The 21,967-nt window shown below is 47.3% G+C and overlaps 1 protein-coding gene across 2 annotated transcripts in view; it reads left to right on the forward strand.

The window, feature by feature from the left end:
* LOC142586063 (uncharacterized) overlaps window positions 1-21,967 on the forward strand; it is a 151,141-nt gene that overhangs the window by 110,447 nt on the left and 18,727 nt on the right. The window contains exon 3 of one of the 2 annotated variants that reach the window (XM_075697332.1): window positions 12,208-12,448. The exons of the other annotated variant lie outside the window; for it this stretch is intronic. Coding sequence (XP_075553447.1) covers window positions 12,208-12,216 — 9 coding nt within the window. The 3' untranslated portion in view covers window positions 12,217-12,448. Of the gene's footprint in view, window positions 1-12,207; window positions 12,449-21,967 lie in introns of those variants that run through there. 2 annotated transcript variants of the gene reach the window in all.

Genomic DNA, 21,967 nt, shown 5'->3' on the forward strand with positions numbered 1-21,967 from the left:
TTATCGATGCTTCTATCCGCTGTCTGTTGTCGCCGAACCTTATGTTATCTGATTTCATCGCCTGACGCGAATGCTGTAGAACTTTGTGGAAGGCACGCGGGTCCCAACGATTAGTCTGGAACATTCGACGATTGATGTATAAAAGCCGACGCGCTTGACCCGTTGATCAGATTTTCGACGATCGCCGACCGTGTTCGCCGCTATCGTTGTGCTATAATTGTAGCCTGTTTTTGTGGGCACAGGTTCGCCCAATAAAAGTTAGTTTTGTCTTTCACAGTATTGCGTATTGCTACTGTGTTCTTCAACGTCACCACCACGTGACATATGGTGGAGGTGCTTTACGTTCATGTACTGGACGCCCCCGACAAGCCGTAATTCAAGCCCGGACCGCAAAGAGAACACCAACATAGTCCCGGACCATCGAGCAAGCCGCCGTCTTCAACAACTGCCCCCGGAGCACGGACTTCTACCTGAGAAGATCAAGAAGATTGTGGCCAAGGCAACCCCAATGGCAGCCCCAGCGTCCCCCATCGTGCTCCAGCAGCCCAGGGAACCACCGACGTTCCGCAGTTCCACATTTGAGGACCCGGAAAGCTGGCTGGAAACGTATTAGAGGGTCGCTACGTTTAACAGCTGGGCAAGCGACGACAAGCTGCGACATGTCTAGTTTGCATTGGAGGACGCCGCCAGGACGTGGTTCTAGAATCGAGAAGCCACCTTGACGACGTGGGACCTGTTTCGAAGCGGCTTCCTGCAAACATTTACAAGCGTCGTGCGAAAAAGAGCGAGCCCAAGCTCTACTGGAGACCAGAGCGCAGCTACCGAATGAGACGATCGCCATCTTCACTGAGGAAATGGCCCGTCTGTTCCGCCACGCCGACCCGAAAATGTCAGAGGAGAAGAAAGTCCGCCTACTGATGCGTGGTGTAAAGGAGGAACTTTTCGCCGGAATGGTAAGAAGCCCACCGAAGACCGTCGACGAGTTTCTTCGTGAGGCGACGAACATCGAGAAGACACTGGAATTGCGGAACCGGCAATTCGACCGACGCACCAAGCCAACAAGCTACGCCGGCGTTCAATCAGTGGCCACCGACGACCTGCGCGAGACCATCCGGGCAGTCGTACGAGAGGAGCTTCAGAAGATCTTCCTTTCATCGCAACGTCAAGTGGCCTCAATCGCCGAAGTTGTCAAAGAAGAAGTCCAGCGATCGCTCGGAGTTCCCGAGGTACAGTCACAATCAACGCAGCCCCAGCCAGAAGCGATGACCTATGCCGCCGTCGCCCGCCGTCAAGGTCCCCCTCCACGACCGCGCCAGGGCCCTGTAACGCCGCAATTCCGTCGACCACTGCCGCCGCCGCCAGCACGCCCACCCGTCGCCCTGCGCAGCTACCCGAGGAAGACAGACGTTTGGCGCGCTCCTGACCACCGCCCGCTCTGCTACCACTGCGGGGAAGCCGGCCATGTGTACCGCCGATGCCCATACCGCGACTTGGGACTGAGAGGATTCGCCGTCAACGCGCCGCGTCCGCAGCTTGGGGAGCGCCCACGTGCCATCGCCGATTACCTAGCCGCCACTCAGTACAACTCTCGACGACCGTCCCGTTCGCCGTCACCAGGCCGCTACCTGTCGCCGCAGCGCCGTCCATACACTGGCCCAGCCCGGGGCCGGTCAGCGAGCCCATATCCGGAAAACTAAAAGCAGCAACCGATGGAGGTGCGGTCGCTCTTCGTCGAACTGACGAAGATCCTCCGCCACCGACGAAGACGCCGAAGAAACTACCTCGACGACATAACGACACGCCGCCGTCCCGACGAAGTCTGTAAGCAAAGAATACGAGGACGAAGGACGACCTGACGACACGACGTTCCAGCTTCAGTTCAACACGACGCAGCCGTGATCCGGCGCCAAGACCTAACTGCAACGCCAGACAAAGAACCACCGACCTCGACGTGCTTCTCGGCGGCCACGCAGTTACCGCCTTAGTGGACACAGGGGCTGATTACTCCGTAATGAGTGGACACATCGCCGCCCAGTTGAAGAAAGTTAAGACCGCATGGGAAGGCCCTCAAATTCGGACCGCAGGAGGATACCTCATCATGCCGACTGGAATCTGCACGGCAAGAATAACCATTCATGACCGGACTTACCGTGCCACCTTCGTTATCCTCCAACAGTGTTCACGAGACGTCATTCTCGGCATGGGCTTCCTGAACCAACGCAGCGCAATCATCGACCTGAAGTCGAAGTCAATAACGCTGTCGGAAGATAAAGCGATACCGCCGGAGAGCCCTCGTAGTCACACCGCATTGAATGTGCTCGAAGATCAAGTGAGCATCCCGCCTCGCTCCAGCATTGTTATTTCGGTCGGCACCAAAACACCCGCTGATGTAGAAGGCGTCATCGAAGGCGACCAATGTCTACTGCTAGACCGTGAAATTTGCGTCGCAAGAGGGATCGCTCGACTGCATGGAGGGAAAACTGAAGTGTTGCTGGCAAACTTCAGCCAGGAGTTCAAGCACATCAACAAGGGCACGACGATCGCGTACATCGAGGAAATTCTGGAAACCAGTAATGCGTTTGTCTTCTCGGATTCCACCGCATCTACGCCGACGACCATGGTTCCCGAACCAGACTACGACATTAATCCAAGTCTCCCCGTGATTAAGCAACAGCAGCTCAGAAGTCTGCTCCGACGATACAAAGGCTGTTTTTCTACGTCATCGAGGATTCGACAAACACCAGTCGCCAAGCGTAGCATAATCACCGAGGAGTGCGCTCGACCACTCCGCCAGAGCCCTTACCGAGTTTCCCCGCGAGCACGTGAAGCTATAAGAGAACAAGTCGACGAAATGCTGCGCGACGACATTATCCAGCCACCGAAAAGCCCGTGGGCATCCCTTGTTGTCCTGGTAAAGAAAAAAATTACCGACGATTACGTTACTTCCTAATGCGAAATTTGAGCGCAGCAAATAAGCTGTTTCACCTTTTGGATAGATTGAGGCAAAGAAATCGAGCAACACATGTATGCGCTATCACATAATTTTTTTTTATTTTTCACACGTATTCCTTTAACAAAGACTCCACTAACAGTTCTTGACAGTCATGAAGGAAGCTTTGTGGTCGGAGAAATAGACTGATATATGTTCGACTTGGTACACCAATGCTTGATTCTCAAAGACGAGATCTATACAAGTGCCTCGCGAGGTTGTCACAGCCGTGGGGGAAGCAGAGGCTAAGCGCCGCCGCCGAGAAGACCCTGCCGTTCGCGCCGCCGAAGCGGAGGCTCATCGCCGCCGTCGAGAGCAACCAGCAGTAAGCGAGGCTGAAGCAGAAGCTCATCGCCGCCGCCGAGAAGACCCTGCAGTTCGCGCCGCCGAAGCGGAGGCTCATCGCCGCCGTCGAGAGCAACCAGCAGTAAGCGGAAGCGGAGGGGGGCGGCGTGTACACCCAGCGGCAAACGATGGGGGCAGAAGCGCGCGCAGCAAGCGGACAACACGATAAAGGGAGGAGGGAAGAGATAGCAGCGACTGACTGATGCCGCTGACGGCGATAGTGAGTCAACCCCAGCTATCCGCCACACAAGAACAGGGGGGGGGGGGACCCTTTCCTCCTCTTTCTGCATGGCGGCGACGGTGTTCTATGCAGTCACGTTATCTTGACTCTCTAGCGGCGTCAGCGGCATCCAGCGGTATCAGTCGGTCGCTGCTAGCGCTGGGGGGATGAAAGGGGGGCGGAGCTGGTTACGAGGCCGACGACGACGCCGACGACGACGCCGACGCGAAACCCAGGAACGGACGCCAAAGAGCTGCGCTCTAAAAGGACGGAACCCTACGTTTCTGCGTCGATTATCGTCGTCTGAACAAGATCACGAAGAAGGACGTATACCCCCTCCCACTGATAGACGACGCATTGGATCGGCTCTGCAACGCTAAATACTTCTTGTCGATAGACCTGAAGTCTGGCTATTGGCAAATAGAAGTCGGCGAAAGAGATCGCGAAAAGACCGCCTTCATTACCCCTGACGGCCTCTACGAGTTCAAGGTTATGCCATTTGGACTGTGCTCGGCGCCTGCAACGTTCCAACGCCTGATGGACACGGTTTTAGCAGAATTGAAGTGGCAGACCTGTCTCGTTTACTACTTTGTCTTCGCCGAAAATTTCGACGATCACCTTAGGCGGCTTGCAACAGTACTAGAGGCCATCAAGTCATCAGGGCTCACTCTGAGGCCAGAAAAGTGCCGCTTCGCTTACGATGAGCTTCTGTTCTTAGGCCACGTCATCAGCAGGTCTGGAGTCCGCCCCGACCCGCAGAAAACAGCTGCCATCGCAAAGTTCCCGCAGCCCATCGACAAGAAGGCAGTGCGTAGATTTCTTGGCATGTGTGCCTACTACAGGCGATTTGTCAAGGACTTTTCATGGATCGCTGAGCCGCTGACACAGCTAACTAAATGTGACGTCGAGTTCAAGTGGGGAACGCCCCAGGCCGACGCATTTAAAGAACTCAAACGACGCATGCAGTCGCCGCCGGTACTTGCGCACTTCGACGAGCACGCCGATACCGAAATCCACACTGACGCCAGTAGCCTAGGCCTCGGTGCCGTCCTAACAGAGAAAAGATGGACATGAACACGTGATAGCTTACGCTAGCCGGTCGTTGTCAAAAGCGGAAGGCAATTATTGTACCACGGAAAAGGAATGCCTCGCCATCGTTTGGGCTACAGCGAAATTTCGCCCTTACCTATACGGCAGGCCATTCAAAGTGGTCAGCGACCATCACGCGTTGTTGGCTAGCTAACTTAAAAAACCCTTCAGGACGGCTGGCACGGCGGAGCCTCAGACTAGAAGAATACGACATCACTGTAACATACAAGTCCGGACGAAAACACTCAGATGCCGATTGCCTCTCACGCGCCCCCATTGACTCACCGCCGCAAGATGACGAGGATGACGAGGATGACGACGCCTTCCTTGGTATAATAAGCGCGGAAGACTTCGCCGAACAACAACGAGGGGACCCGGAGCTAAACCGTCCTAGTCGAGTATTTGGAAGGGCACACCGACGTTCTCCCTAGGGCATTTAAGCGTGGATTGTCTTCTTTCACGCTTCAAAACAACCTACTCGTGAAGAACTTCTCACTAGTCCGCGCCAACTACCTTCTTGTTGTTCCGTCGGCGATGCGTCCAGAAGTACTGCACGCCCTACATGACGATCCCACCGCTGGGCATCTCGGTTTCTCCCGGACGCTATCGAGGATACAAGAAAGGTATTACTGGCCGCACCTAACCGCCGATGTCGCCCGTTACGTCAGGACATGCCGAGACTGTCAGCGACTCAAGACACCACCGACAAGGCCAACGGGATTACTACAGCCAATCAAGCCCCCTTACCGACCTTTTCACCAGATCGGGATGGACTTGTTGGGACCGTTTCCGACATCAACTTCCGGAAATAAGTGGATTGTCGTGGCGACGGACTATCTCAGCCGCTTCGCTGAAACTAAAGCTCTACCGAAAGGCAGCGCAGCAGAAGTGGCGAAATTTTTCGTCGAGAACATCCTGCTGCGACATGGTGCTCCAGAAGTCCTCGTCACCGACAGAGGAACGGCTTTTACAGCAGAGCTCACGCAAGCCATTCTGCAATACAGCCAGACAAGTCACAGGAGGACAACTGCCTAGCATCCGCAGACGAATGGTCTCACGGAGCGCCTGAAGAAGACCCTCGCCGACATGCTAGCAATGTACGTCGACGTCGAGCACAAGACGTGGGATGCGGTCCTGCCGTACGTAACATTCGCTTACAACACGGCGGTGCAAGAAACAACACAGGTCACGCCATTTAAGCTGGTCTACGGCAGGAACACGACGACGACGCTCGACGCCATGCTGCCGCACGTCACTGACGAGGACAATCTTGACGTCGCTATCTATCTCCAGCGCGCTGAAGAAGCCCGCCAGCTCGCCAGCCTGCGGATCAAAAACCAGCAGAGGACCGACAGCCGACACAACCTCCGACGACGCTTCGTCGAGTACCAGCCCGGCGACCGTGTTTGGGTATGGACCCCGATACGCCGACGAGGACTCAGTGAGAAACTACTCCGACGCTATTTCGGACCCTACAAGGTCATCCGACGTATTGGCGCTCTGGACTATGAGGACGTGCCAGACGGCATTTCGCATTCACAGCGGCGCCGCGCACGATCTGAAGTGGTCCACGTGGTGCGCCTTAAACCCTTTTACGGACGCTGACGAACTTCCTATTTTTTTGTTTTCTTTGCTTCGAGTGCTTTTGTTTATTACTTTCGTTTGTTTGCAGCATCGGGTCGATGCTTTTTAAGAGGGGGGTAATGACACGTGTACTTATCTTTATCGGGCGACCACGTTTCGCCGCCTAACAAATGTTATCTCACAGCGCGGGACGCGCCTGCATGTATCCGAAGTTTCTGAAAAGTTATCGATGTTTCTATCCGCTGTCTGTTGTCGCCGAACCTTATGTTATCTGATTTCATCGCCTGACGCGAATGCTGTAGAACTTTGTGGAAGGCACGCGGGTCCCAACGATTAGTCTGGAACATTCGACGATTGATGTATAAAAGCCGACGCGCTTGACCCGTTGATCAGATTTTCGACGATCGCCGACCGTGTTCGCCGCTATCGTTGTGCTATAATTGGAGCCTGTTTATGTGGGCACAGGTTCGCCCAATAAAAGTTAGTTTTGTCTTTCACAGTATTGCGTATTGCTACTGTGTTCTTCAACGTCACCACCACGTGACAGTGTGTGTGCGTGTGTGTGTATGTGCGTGTGTGTGTGTGTGTGCGTGTGCGTGGGTAATGTCCTGAAGCAACAGTGAAGAAATAAAACGAAGGACACCGACCAACAGAAGTGCTAAAAAATGAAATCTAAAAGACGTTTCGGCTTCGCTACGGAAGCCTTGTTCTCAATGGGATGACGGAAGGTTCATGAAAGGTTATGTATGCTACAGAACGTGACGTAAGCAGCGCGTGTATGACGGGGGGAGGGTTCCCTCATTTCGATTGAGCGTGTGACGTGTTTTTTGTATCTCCAGCGATTCCAGATACAGCCGCGATTTTAGGTTTCTTTCGTGGCCAATAATTTTCGAGCGATCCCAGTCGATCTTGTGGCCCGTTGTATCCGTGTGCTCGGCAAGGGCATTCGACACTGTACGCTTCTTTTCGACATCTTTCTGATGCTGCCTCAGTCTCTGAAGTTTCCCGACTCACCGATGTATACGTAGTCGCAATCTGCGCAGGGTATCTTGTAGACCACGCCGGGAAACGATTCTCTCGGAAGCCTGTCCTTACCGCCGACGAGCGCTTGCCTCAGCTTACACACGGGCACGTGCGCCACCTCAACGTCATAACTGCGTAGAACGCGAGACAAGGTTTCGCTTATCCCTGGAACGTAAGGTATGGCAGCACGCTTTCTCGGTCGGGGATTGGCCGGACGAGCTGGATTGGACAGACGGCGTTCCACAGCACACAGTTTTATTTCTTCAATGCTTCATCCCGACCAGACGGGCTTCCGTCGAACCCTCGATTTCATGAAGCAACAGTATACACAAGAAAAATAAATAGCCAAAGTTGGTTCACAATGCCACGTGATAACAAAACAATGACAGAGAATGGTAGAGTAGATGTGTAAATGTCAAGAGGGACAAAAACAAAAGTATCAGTAATTCACTTCACTCTAGCACACACATCTAGATAACTGCATTTCTTCGTCACGAGGGTCACAATTTAAGCCTGGCTAATACATTTGTCTCGTGATTTGTTGATACAAAATGTTTCAATTATTTCACTCATTAATTTGTTACAATGATGGGAAAGCAGAAGGGTGTGATTGAGCATGGTGTTACATCCACATGAGTGTCGGTAACTGGCCAAATGGTAAGACAGTCGAGACGGAAGTGAATGGATGGGGGTGCTTCTGCCCTCTCGTGTTACACCTCGTCACAAGATAACGGGATCAGGTATACCAAGTCTAGTTAGCAGCATACACTCTTGGACGCATGTTTTGTTTGGCAACTAGATTTTGCTTTTTTGTTTTTACCTTTTTACACTTAGTGCAGCCTGATCCCAATGGAAAGACAAGCAAGGTGGCTGGAATTCGGATTGTGGAGAATAAAAATGGATGGCATGTACACATTCTTACCTTCTGACGAGCAGTGAGCCGTCAACATGCAACAAGTTTGGAGGGTCCACCTGTTCTCCATGTCTTTATAGAGAACAGGTAGTCCAGCCATAAAACATGTCTATAAGATAGGTCTATCTATAAAACAGCATGACAACAATTTATTATTACATTATATTTTTAATTTTATTTATTTATTTGACAAATACTGTCAGTTCGATATAATGTGCACCTGTTTACCTTTCAGTACAGCCCTTTTCCTTGGCAACAATTTACTTTTCAATAACAAAATTGTCAGGTACTTTTCTCAATGGTGTAGGTATGCTGGATATATACAGTGTCTTCAAAGTCTTAAATCATAGCATTGCCTCCAGTTGAAGGCTTTAGCTGCAATGCTGCAGTGCACATGCAGTGCCAGCTTCCAAACCATTGTGCGTAAAGGCTGTGGAAAGGCCCAGAGTGCTTGGTAAAAGACCACACCAGTTCAAATGCTTTATCTTCTCCTCTCCTCATGCATTTTAGCAAAGACAAACATCACTTATAGGCTTGTAATTTTAATAACAGTAGACATATTTTACCCTCCTATACAGCTAGTAATTTTAAGCCTGTATACAGCCAATATTTATTATTTATAGCAATTCATTGTTAAGTGTTAAATGTATCATGCAATATTCATGGCATTCTTTTGTCATTCCAGGCCCTTGTACTATTAAACATCAGACATAATCAGACAAAAAAAGGGACATCAGCGTAAAAATAATATGGATAAGGCTTTGACTTGCCTAAACTTGACCATGGTTGCTACAGAAGGGTAGTTTTAGCAGTTTTAGGCACCTGGCAGCTGAAACTATGTGCCAGCTAACACTGCCCTAACCAGCACCATTGCCACTGCCACCACCGCATCCTCAGTTATATAATGACGTTTATATAATCACCAGTGCGGCATTTTTAGAGGCATTCACCTGCCGTACATTCTGTTACCTGTGCACATCCACAGAGAGTTAACTGTTAATTTTGTAGCACGCAAAGAAATACAAACCTTAGTTAAAAAATTATCTGCGCCATAAGCTGCGCACATATGCTGTTAAATAAAAGAGCCATGTAAAGGTTATGTTGGCGCTTCTTTATTCCCATTAAAGCGAATGATTATTGTAGTAAACGCACTTCTATGTATATGTATTAACCATAAGGCCAAAACTGCCTTTCTGTCGCAATCATGGTCAAGTTTAGGCAAGTCAGAGCCTTGTGCATGTTCTTTTTACCCTGATGTCCCTTATTATTAGCACATTGCTCTGTTCTGGTGAAGTTCTCATTTCTGTCACTTATATTGTCCTTACAAACAAAATAATGCAACTTGTTTTTAATTTACGATGTTCTTTCTTTATTTTAATTTTTATATTGCATTCATTTTCGTCAAAACTTCACATTTCAAGTGAATTGTAAAACTGATAATTTGTGATACAGCAATATTGTGCACAGTTGTTGAATAGGTTAAGGTCTCACAGTCCGCCAAATTTCAACAGGCTCCACGGATTGGTATAGTTGATAAAAAATCGTAGATATAGCAGCTTTTGAAAATTGTAGCAAATTAAGCAGCTATGCTAAAACACTTCCGTTTTGCACGGCTAGCTGGCCCTTCTTTAGGTTTATGTTTTACAAACAAAAAATATATTCTTTGTAGCTCTAATATATTGTATTTCACATTGTTGCGAATTTACGAGAATGTCTTGTGCATGAAATAGGTGCCTCCACACTGAGGAATTTCCCTATTACTTTCCTCCTAAATATTCATTTGGCAATGAAGTCATGTTCACTTTTATGCTACCGAGTGATATGCGCGTAAAATGTAAAATATTCTATCGAATCCAAAATATAAATTTTTTCACCCGTGTTGATCTCTCGTGTGATCACCCAGCATGGAGACGATGGAAAATGACAAAATTTAAACATCAGTACGTGAGACAGGCTTGTGACCAAGATTTTCAAAGTTGTCTGCATTCCTGCATGCTTGACTGCAAAAGATGTCTAAATGTGTAAGCGTGGTGCTGCCATATCAGTACACAGCATAGACATTAGTGATGGCCAAGGCTTTACTAGCTATCGAAATAAAGCTTTACATGTTGCCTTAGATATGATGTGCATCTTATAAGTATGCAGCATTTTCCTATAAAATTGTTTTAAGAGAGCAAGATACCTTTTGCCAACAGTTGAAGCAAAAGAAGCAGCCTCAGGGCAGCTTTTGTAGGCTAAAATAGCTTCACTGTTCAGGGAACATGCTGGTTTAACCACACAGGTACTAATGCAACATATACTTTCTAATAAAGCACATATCATAGCAGCTAAAATCCTTGCCTAACTTCTTTCTTTTCTCATCACAATGACATCACATATGAACCTAGAGTATCCTCATAGTAATAAATGAGACCACAAAAGTACACATTAGCGTGCCCGTAGTCTCCAGGTCTCAATTTTTCTTCTCTTCGATGCTGTCTAGAATCTTCGCCAACTTTCCTAAATGATTTAGTGTGGCAGGATCTGATAGCATGCATAATTAGTGTCTCACAGTCTTGCAATAAGCCTTTTCTTTGTGTCAACTGGACAGGTGTGTGCATATAAAAGAAAAATAATTTTTAATGCTGTAAATGCGATGATGACGGCGATCCATACTCATAGTCTGGGTAAATTGCAGTGTCCTCTAGGCATCCTGATATCTCACGTAAGAAATAGCTGCGTAATTACTTCTCCTGAACATTATTCTTGTATTAGTGCTAATATAAGTACAGTGCCATACAGCAGGAGGTCAGAAAATGTCATTATCATGGGAGGATCTGCGTATAAATGAGAAGAGAGAGCTGCAACTAGTAGATGTATGTATATAAGACAGAGTGAACAGCAGCAACGCAAGGAAATTAAGTGATGGCTGACTGGCTGTGAAATGAGATGCATGCGGGGGCTAACCCATATTTTTTAAATAGAAAATTTGCCGCATATATTGGCATTACAAGCCAATCTTGTAATTCCATAATAGCAGTGTGCAAATATTCAATATTTCGAATATGAATCAAATAGTCTTCGCTATCCAATTCGTATTTGATTCGAAAATTCACTATTTGAAGTGGTCGAATAGTACATTTGTTTTGTTCGAATACTGTAAGGGACAACAACACTTCTTGCAGTCTACAAGGATGAAGACTGGTATAAAGAATTCTTGAATGGTTATAGTGCAGGATAACTGTGATTCTTGCGCAGATGATCCAGTTTCTAAACAAAGATATGGAGGAGGTAATTTACATGCTATAGTTGAGTAAGCATGCCCTGCCTTAGGAAGACTTTGCATTTGCTCTGTCTAATTAGACAAAGCAATTTATTGTTTGGTCAATCTCTACATATGCTTGGATTCCTTCAAAATGATATGCAGGGCTGCAGTATTGCCCTTAGCTCCTTCACTGAGCTGTATACTCTACTATACTACATGTGTCTGGGACATGCTGTTCATTTTCTTTTATTGATGTCATGGTCATTGCGCACCAGATATGATTGTGCTTTCCTTTGCTTCTCATTTACAAGCTTCCTAGTTGACATCTAGTTTTTAATGGCACTACACGCATCCAAAAAGGCCAGCAAGTCTTTTTTTCCTTAACAGACTCCGCGGCATTTTTCATTTCATTATTTTATTAATTAGGAATATTCAATATTTGATTCGATATTCAGAGGTAATTTTTTCTGAATATTGCTATCGATTCAATGAGAAAATTTCACTATCCAAGCATGCCTATTCAATATTAGAACTGCAACAATAAAATGCTTAGGTTTCAGTGCATGAGAACAATGTCAGTTATCATTGCTGAATGTTGTGGCTTACGTATACTGTGTGTATAACTTTTCCGTTTATATTATAAGTAAGAAAGGAGCAAAAAGATTGCTTGGAGGCAGGGGACAGCTGAAAAGTGAAGCTTCCTTGACATCATGTCAAGCATTGGGGGCCCCCAGATGGTAGTGACGGCTAGCAGCAAGCTCGGATATAAAATTGGTTATGTCTTATTTTTTTCTTCGCAGTGGCTCTGACGAAGTGACAGGAGCGCTGCACTAAGAAGGCTGCAGCAGAGAGCGCTCACAGTGCTTTGCACAGTGCTTTTTCACTTTTTGCTTTTATTCCTTTCTTCTTTTGGTTTGACATTTCTGATGAATGTTGCCTAGACCAAGGAAATATTTTTGGGTGGTCCTGCGCACTAGCAGCCCCCTCTCCCTCCCCCTGTGTACATAAAGCCCCGTTTTCCATGAATAAAATTCAGTTGAAGTCTGGCGTTCGTGTTGTCTTTCTCTTCTTGTCCTTGTTCATTTATGCCCTGGAATGTTTCATAATGCTAATCACAACCAACTAGCCCAGCTGTCCATACTTAGGCTTTCATACATTGGCGTTTCTTGATCAGATCTTTCGTCTCCTGCGTCTCCAGCGATAGTTTACTGGTATCCTGCCTAACGGAGTTACCACCGACTGCCATTGCACACTCCTTAATGATGCCCACAATATTGTCGTTCATTGCTTCAACACCAAGGTCCTCTTCCTGAGTTAAAGCCGAATACTGTTCTGTAGCGTGATCTGGAATTCCTCTATCGTATCCAGCTTTTCTAGACAAAAGGGTTTAGTTCGCGTGAGTGCCACCACGTGGCGTACTGACCTTAAGCTTTTCAAACTTCCCGCGGTGACGCGTGATGACGTCAACAAAACAAAAACGAAATAATTAAAAGCTTTCCCTGCGCATTGAACTTCGCCACAATGCTTGTCGCGCCGGCGTTATCAGTGTTCTTGATAAAGCGTAGCCGCTCGTCGCCTGGAAATTACTCGTCATCCTAAGAGCGTTTAGTCGCGACGAGCAATGGTTGATTCTGGGCTTTTGATACGGTTCTTTCTTTTTTTTTCTTGTTATTTTTTCTTTTTCTTTTGATTCTACGTAGTAAAGAAGCTAGGCCAACCGTCAGAAGCTCTTCGTGGCAGCCTTTCGTCAGTCGGCACGCATTGTTAACGTCCGAACATCGCACAGCGTTTACTAGAGACGCCGTCGTGGACGGATTTTGATTTTCACCTATCGAATTCGTTAAGGTGCACACAATTATTTCACTAGCGACTTTGCAATGCGCACTCATGGGCTACCGCCGCAGCTGCACTTCTAGATGTGCTTAAGTATTAAGACATATACATGGATATGTTGGTTTTTCACCTTGACACAAAAGTCACGACCCAATAATTCAGCAAACTGTCCCTGTGTCGTCGCAGGGTGTGAGACCGGGCTAGTTGGTATTCCATGCTGCAGTGACTAGCGCAAGAGTTGACACGGGACACTAAAGAGGCGACAAGGATAAGCGCAAACTTCCAACTGGGCGCTTGTCCTTCTAGCCTCTTTAGTGTCCCCTGTCCACTCTTGCGCTAGTCACTTCAGTCTGTGCCGTCATCCGTTAGCACACTATGGCCGAAGTTGCTCGCAATATTACGTCACATTTACTGGCCACCAGGCCAGGTACACCTTTGGGTATTACATATACAATACTTGCACTTAGTTTCCAAAGTAGTCTCCAATGACGGTTATCCACGTGCGTGAAGCAGGAACGCTATTTAAAATTATTGTGCAGTAATATATGCGGGATGTGTATGTTCTCCACATTCTCTACCATGTTACCGTTCCGCAGCAACGTAGACTCGCAGCTATCGAACGCCATAAAGGCTATCCACATACTCAAAGACCTGGCGCACAACTCCTGACATTTAATTGTATTCAGGAGTTGTGCGACTGCCCTGGATATCCTTAACGAATGTTACATAACACAGTATGAGGTTTTACTTGCCAAAACCACGATTTCATTATAAGGCACGCTGTAGTTGAGGATTCGAGAATAATTTAGACCACTTGGGATTTTTTGACGTGCGCTTAACCCTAAGTATACGGGTGTTTTCGCATTTCACACCCACTTAAATACGGCTGCCGTGGTTGGGATTCAATACCGAGACCTCGTAATTAGCAGCCGAACCCAATAAAAGCTAAGCAACTACGGAGGGCGAGGAAAGTTAGCAGTTCGAGGAAGGTGACAGCCGGCACGTGAGACAATTTGTTCCCATCCTCATTGCGCGAGAATCGGTGCCAGCTCTCGAAGAGTGACACCGTAGAATGCACTGTATTCAATGTGATGTTGTCTACGTCCAATATTTCAGACCCGAATCATACTGTAACTACTGACGACCAGGCATCTCGCTAATACGTGCAGTCGCTTGACAGCTGCCGAGCGCTGGCGTCGGCCACACGACCTACTTGACCTTTGTTCAATTCTTACCGACATTCTCGCTTTATTTCGCACCATTGCGTTTCAGCTGAACTGCTTCAACAGTCAATTTATTTGCGCCAAAATGTGGCCACCCTGTCAACGTTATGGTTTCTTATTTTTAAGTCATCTTTTATATTTACACTAATGCTGTCCTGAAATTTCCAGCGGTTTCACCTTTCCCAAAATGCCCGCATTTTTGTTGGCCTCTGTTCATATTTCGGAGGATCTTTATTAGACGTGGAAACCATTGCGTAGCCCCCTGACCAAGCTGCTGAAAAAGTCATTTTATATCCCTGAGGTCATGTGCAAGCTTCTGCCTTCTTGCTGTTCATCAAGCTCCTGATTTCCCTGTCACCTGTATCCCATTTTGACGACTCCAATCCCACGGATGTTGGCGACGATATAATGTCCATGGGATTAAAGCCATTTAAATCAATTCTACTGGGGATACGACAGCCGCTTTTGCTCACTGTGGATGGAAATATTGCGTTAATGAGCGCCATCCTGAAGCATCTAAATTGATAGTCACAAAATTATGCGGATCCCACGTGTGTGCTAATCGATGTAAGCAAAGCTTTCTGTGTTTGTTGTCATTGTTAAACGTAATCTCCACAGAGTAGTCAGGCACCCTCTAATGAAATGCTGTCAATCTTTGCCTGATTACGCCCGCCATTGTGATGCAAATAAACGTAACTCCAACTCATTTTCTCAGAAATAAACGCTGAATGAAACGTTGACGTCATCCTGAACAAGATCAACAAGCGCCCTAGTGCTCGATCTTACGATGCCCCTATTCGTAAGCTTATATTCGCGATTTAGTTATTTGGGCAGGGGGGGGGGGGGCGGAGCTATGTGCTCTTATACCGTAGAAACATCCCTCGGACGTCTCTGATGTGCTCGTTTTTATTCTCAAGTACCCAATGAAACCTGTCATCGCTGCAACTTCATGATGTCCTGGTGGCAGGCCACCACGGCATGTCGCTCAAGTATGACCACGCTGATTCATTTGGGTTGGCATATACTATTTGGTACGTTATACTTCGCCACATTCATTTTTCAAACTATACCAGAGCTCAAAAAGGGCGGCCAACTCACTACGTCCCTTTCCTCTGTTTACTTCCGCAAAGTGTGTGTCTATCGCTGTGGTTACCAAATACGCCCAGCGGTATGCTACCACTCAAGCCTTTCTGTCGGCTGAGCAACTGAAGTCGCAGGCTTTCTTCAACACGGCGTCGACATTCAATATGGCTATCCTCAATTACTTTTCGCGGACTTCGCTCACCGCCTTCTCTCCAATGTCATTGTCCAATGTCATATTTAGTGTCGCTATTCTCCCCTTTTGCGCAAATTTGTTACGTCAGCCAAGTGACAAGGAGTAGCCGGTGCCACCACATAAAGGCGCCAACCTCTCCTAACATTCACTTCAATGAAAAAAAAAATTACCGACGATTACGTTACTTCCTAATGCGAAATTTGAGCGCAGCAAATAAGCTGTTTCACCTTTTGGATAGATTGAGGCAAAGAAATCGAGCAACACATGTATGCGCTATCACATAATTTTTTTTTTATTTTTCACACGTATTCCTTTAACAAAGACTCCACTAACAGTTCTTGACAGTCATGAAGGAAGCTTTGTGGTCGGAGAAATAGACTGATATATGTTCGACTTGGTACACCAATGCTTGATTCTCAAAGACGAGATCTATACAAGTGCCTCGCGAGGTTGTCACAGCCGTGGGGGAAGCAGAGGCTAAGCGCCGCCGCCGAGAAGACCCTGCCGTTCGCGCCGCCGAAGCGGAGGCTCATCGCCGCCGTCGAGAGCAACCAGCAGTAAGCGAGGCTGAAGCAGAAGCTCATCGCCGCCGCCGAGAAGACCCTGCAGTTCGCGCCGCCGAAGCGGAGGCTCATCGCCGCCGTCGAGAGCAACCAGCAGTAAGCGGAAGCGGAGGGGGGCGGCGTGTACACCCAGCGGCAAACGATGGGGGCAGAAGCGCGCGCAGCAAGCGGACAACACGATAAAGGGAGGAGGGAAGAGATAGCAGCGACTGACTGATGCCGCTGACGGCGATAGTGAGTCAACCCCAGCTATCCGCCACACAAGAACAGGGGGGGGGGGGGGGGGGACCCTTTCCTCCTCTTTCTGCATGGCGGCGACGGTGTTCTATGCAGTCACGTTATCTTGACTCTCTAGCGGCGTCAGCGGCATCCAGCGGTATCAGTCGGTCGCTGCTAGCGCTGGGGGGATGAAAGGGGGGCGGAGCTGGTTACGAGGCCGACGACGACGACGACGCCGACGACGACGCGAAACCCAGGAACGGACGCCAAAGAGCTGCGCTCTAAAACACGCAACTACCTTAATGAAGTATCAATAACACGCTAGTTGACATGCTGTCGACGTTTATTTCCATTGAGCACCGGGATTGGAGCGTGGTCCTGTCTATGGTGACATTATCGGGCTACAGCTTCGCTGAACAACACCGCTCATTACTCATCACTTTTTTTTGTCGACAAGAGCATAGCGTATTTCCTCTGAATGTACTTTCGGCTTTAAGTGTGACCTTGCACGCCCGCTTATTCTGTTACGTTGACGGCGACCGTTGTCGTCAGGCTGCCGCCTAATTCTGAGCGTCGCAGTCACCAGAGAGCACAAAAAGCTGTCTTCCCAAACAAACCACCGGGATTCGAGCCCATCTCCCAAATGCAGCATCTTACATTTGGGAGATGGGCAATCTAACCATTACGCTACCACCTGCTTCCACCAATTTCTGTTTATCTGCCTTCTCACTTCTCGTTTTTTCCGCAGACGCAGGAAGAACGGATGCAGAAACGAAAAAAAAAGTAAAGACTGCTTGAGCCGCCAGTGACACATGACTTTAACTTTGGCAGGTCACCCTCATTGGGGCGCATGTAGGCTTGCGGCTTCGTGCAGACTGTGGGTCGCCTTAGCTTTGTTGTAAATTTGCTTTCACCAACTCTTTTCAGCTAGAACTGAAGCGCCGAACAAAAATGAGACCTACCGCTGAATATTTTCTTGTTTTCTAGGTTTAAAGCAAAAACGCTCATTTACACAAATAGTGATTTTTTTTAAGAATTGGCATAAGGATACTATATTTCAAGGTCATGTTTTGTCAATACGGCCCGGCACCACGTATCGACGAAAGGGCATCACAGTGCCGATGCACGCGGCAGGTTATTGAACGAAGAAAGCAGGGAACGACTGCTTTTCAGTTCTCGCAACATATTGTACACAGAACACAAGGCACTCACCACCATGACATTTTTTTTTTGACAACAGCGACACACAATGCCGGACTGATATACTTTCTAAAGGGGTCTCATTTTATTTTTCATCGCAGAACCGCAAGCACAGTTGCGTCGCGCGTATACCGCAGCCACGTACTGTAGCTGTGCTCCTTTTCCTTTAACAATATGGCCGCCGGCGGCTTCACGCGCTCCCGTACGTGGCGGATTGGACTGTCACTCCAGAAGCTTAAATGCATAACCTTTTTGCATAGAAACGACGGCATGATTGTTAACATCATTGCTCTCCAGACTGATCTTGATGAACTAACTCATCGGTGCGGCAGGGCAGATGGTAATTAACGCAGACACAACTATACATCTCAAGTTTACTTCCGCTGCTAAGACGATTCCTGATGCCTACACAGTCAATAATACTATCATTGAAACTTCAGCGTCGGTAAAATACCTCGGTGTAAATTTTAGCTCGTATTTATCCTGGAGCACTCATATTGAACTGATTACTGCCAAAGACTTAAAAAAACTTGGTCTTCTTAAACGCCGACTACACCAAGCCAACCAGGACACAAAACTACACGCATTCAACATGCTAATCAGGCCTGTGATAGAATACGCGTCAGTGATCTGAAACCCTCATTATACCTATCTTGTTAACATGTTGGAATCTATACAAAACAGTGGCTATGGTGTTAGGCTGCTGAGCACGAGGTCGCGGGATCGAATCCCGGCCGCGGCGGCCGCATTTCGATGGGGGCGAAATGCGAAAACACCCGTGTACTTAGATTTAGGAGCACGCTAAAGAACCACAGGTGGTCGAAATTTCCGGAGTCCCCCACTACGGCGTGCCTCATAATCAGAAAGTGGTTTTGGCACGTAAAACCCCATAATTTAATTTCTTAAATACAAAACAAGGCTGCTCAATTCATCCTTTTCCGTTACTCTCGGTATCAAAGTGTAACAGCACTGAAAACATCGCTCCATCTCTCGCCTCTGGTCATGCGCAGAAAACTCAGCCGTTTATCTTTTTTCCATACTCTCTACCACAGCAACACACCATTCGCAAGTTCACATCTCCCGGTGCCGCACACATGGGCTCGTGTTTATCACATGAAGAATAAACCCATTTTCGCTCGTACAGAACAATACAAATACTCACCTTTGGTCTTGGCTATTGAAGAGTGGAATTCGCTTCCTTCTAGCATTGCGGCTATCGCTGGAACATCATCATTTCAAACAGCTCTTTGGTCATACTTAGAGAATTCCACTGTAGAATGATGTGCGTCTTTTTTTTTCGTTTTTTTCTTTTTTCAGTGTGTGCGTGTGAGCCGTAACGTTCCGTGGAATGTTAGATGACATGTTTTGTAACTTCTGAAGGTGCCATTTTTTTTTTTGTGGGATTTGCTACATGTGCATTATTTCAGTACCTGTTTCTAGCCATTTTTTCCCCTATTAACTTGTACCTGGCTTATTAACTTGTTTATTCCTGTCTTCAGCCGTTTATATTCTCTGTTGTATATTGTTAAGCTTTCCTTGATGAATCCCCCCCTATGTAACGCCCGCATTGGGCCTTTAGGGTATTGAAATAAAATAAATATTGTTGGCTTGGATATGTTTGGCACGGGGCCCAAGTCGGTACCCTGTCTTCTAACGCGTTCTTTTGTTTTCGTCTCTGTCTTGAAGGGACGCGCACCGTAACATGCTGCAATGGTGCTTGCGTTGAGCGTATGTAAGGTAAGAAACGCGGTTATAAAATGTCTGTTCACTAACTTGTGCAGTAAACCCATGATTATAGTATTCGCGCAATAGTAAGAGTCACGAGTATGGCAACCGTAACCGCAAGCGTCACGTTATGGTCGTAACTTGTCGCGACAGCGTAGTTGAAATCCATTGACCCTGCCACTAAGAAATACGTGGCGAGGTATGGCTGACGAATAATTAATTGCGAAGATTGGTTTTCAGTAAACGTTTATAACCAACAACGGCGAGTGCTTATACTACCGCAAAGGACGGATGCTGGGCGGTGACTCCAATCATTTACTCGCCACATCACACATCTATATACACTGGAATTCAACTGGTTTCTCCAATTCTTGCTTATATTCTCTCGCCCCTAAACTGCGACTTCGCCTGCCACCCGGGCTCCAGCTTTTCCTCTTTGTCCCCCGCTTCTTTCCCAATCTGCTGAGACGTGCTTCCACTGATGCTTGCTCTTCTTGTTTCTCAATAAATGAAGGCATTCATTCATGCATTCCTAAGTTACTGCAGAAAATAACCACCCTTTCTCTCACCTGGACTCTCCAATCGCAAAACAAAGTTACAGTGTTGCAAATGGCTGGGCGTCACATATACAATTTTCTAGGAATGGCCAGTAGCACGGCGGGCAATTTTCGGTGGGTGACGAGACAGTATATAGAACACCTTCTCTGCCATATCCACACTCCGTGCTCTGCTTCGTGAGCTACTATTAGCCGCTACTACGAACTACGAAATGAAAGAAACCTAGCTGGGCTGGTCACGGACAGCTCTTTTTGGATTCGTGATGCGTCGATCTAAAATATATATATATTTCTTATATAAGCCTAAATGACAGCGATATAAGCAAGGTGAGTTACGGTAGCTCGTTGGTTTGAACTAACGACGCTCTTCACACAGCACTTTCATCTGAAATGAAAGAAAGGAAGGTAACACGCCTTCCTGAAATGAAACATTCGGAATAAGTCTTTGTTTGACGGTTAGACATATGTCGAGGGCCCCCGATACGAACCACCTGCAAGTCTGTATCAGCTTGCAAAGAGGAACCCAGATTAAACATTGTCAAGAGGATAGGCTTTTAATTATCATAAGGATATATTTATTGAAATTCCTTACCATGAGGTGAAAGCCCACTAATAAGCATTTAAATTTTCTGTGTTATTAAAACCTCCTGTTAATAAGAGGTTGCTGTGCTTTACAGCCTCCAAATTATGTTATAAAAAATAAATTGGTGCGGTAAATGTGTAAACGCAGACGCAAGAAAAGGCCTAGTCCGTTTCCCAGTATTCACTCAATGAAGATGGAGCGCCTCTATACTCTCACATTGTAGGGATGTCAAGAACAAAACACTTCCAAAAGAGTGAGTCACGAATATAACTCATTATAAGGTGAGCTTACGCTCGAAAAAAAAAAACGCTCAAAGCGCAACGATGGCTGCGCGCAAAGTGCTTCCTCTGATTCCGATCTACGGATCAAGGCGTCAGTTCGTCAGATTGAAATGCTCGTACATTGCGGGACAATCTCGGGTCCTCAAGTGTGATGGAGAATGTACGCCAGTATTCGCTTCACGCGTGCAATCTGATAAGATAACGCTCTTTCGCTATTGAATCCGTGACAACGTACTGGATATTAGAAACACATGGAGGCGCATCTTGAGCTAACTGATAACTTTGGAACTGTGGTTTGACGCTAAAGAAAGCCCCCCCACCCCCAAAAGAAGAATACAGTTGCTCTCAATATTAGCTGAAAAATAGTGCTTGTGGTTTAAGAAGGGCCTCCAACACTGCACAGCGGTGCCGACATACAGGAAATTCAAGCGCGAACCACTTTCCAATTACTGGTATTTATCAAACCAGCGTATCGTGGTTCAATGTAGCCCAGTAGTCCCGGGGCTAGTTCCACGACGGGTACTGTGTCGGAGCTCATATTTCATGTCAGCATTAATTGTCACAAAATCACAGTATTTTTTCTTTAGATCTTATCATTAGACAGCTAAAATACATCCAGCGAAGCCCTCATCCTAATAATTCAGTACTTTTCGTTCTAATGTACATATCCCTGCTGATCCATATGTTACAAAGTACAGAAAATATACCCAATGCTTTCCTCCAGGCAGCTGTTTTTATTCATTATGATGGCAGGAAACCGAGCCTGATGCCACCAACGCTCAGAAACCTAATCGGGAGCGCACACAATGTTCTCGCACACCTTGTGGGATAATAATAATAATATTTGGGGTTTTAGGTGCCAAAACCACTTTCTGATTATGAGGCACGCCGTAGTGGAGGACTCCGGAAATTTTGACCACCTGGGGTTCTTTAACGTGCACCTAAATCTAAGCACACGGGTGTTTTCGCATTTCGCCCCCATCGAAATGCGCCCACGTGGCCGGGATTCGATCCCGCGACCTCGTGCTCAGCAGCCCAACACCATAGCCACTGAGCAACCACGGCGGGTACCTTGTGGGATGTACAGTAGCGCTGAGGTG

The sequence above is a fragment of the Dermacentor variabilis genome, chromosome 6, assembly GCF_050947875.1.
Source record: "Dermacentor variabilis isolate Ectoservices chromosome 6, ASM5094787v1, whole genome shotgun sequence".
Classification (NCBI taxonomy): domain Eukaryota; kingdom Metazoa; phylum Arthropoda; class Arachnida; order Ixodida; family Ixodidae; genus Dermacentor; species Dermacentor variabilis.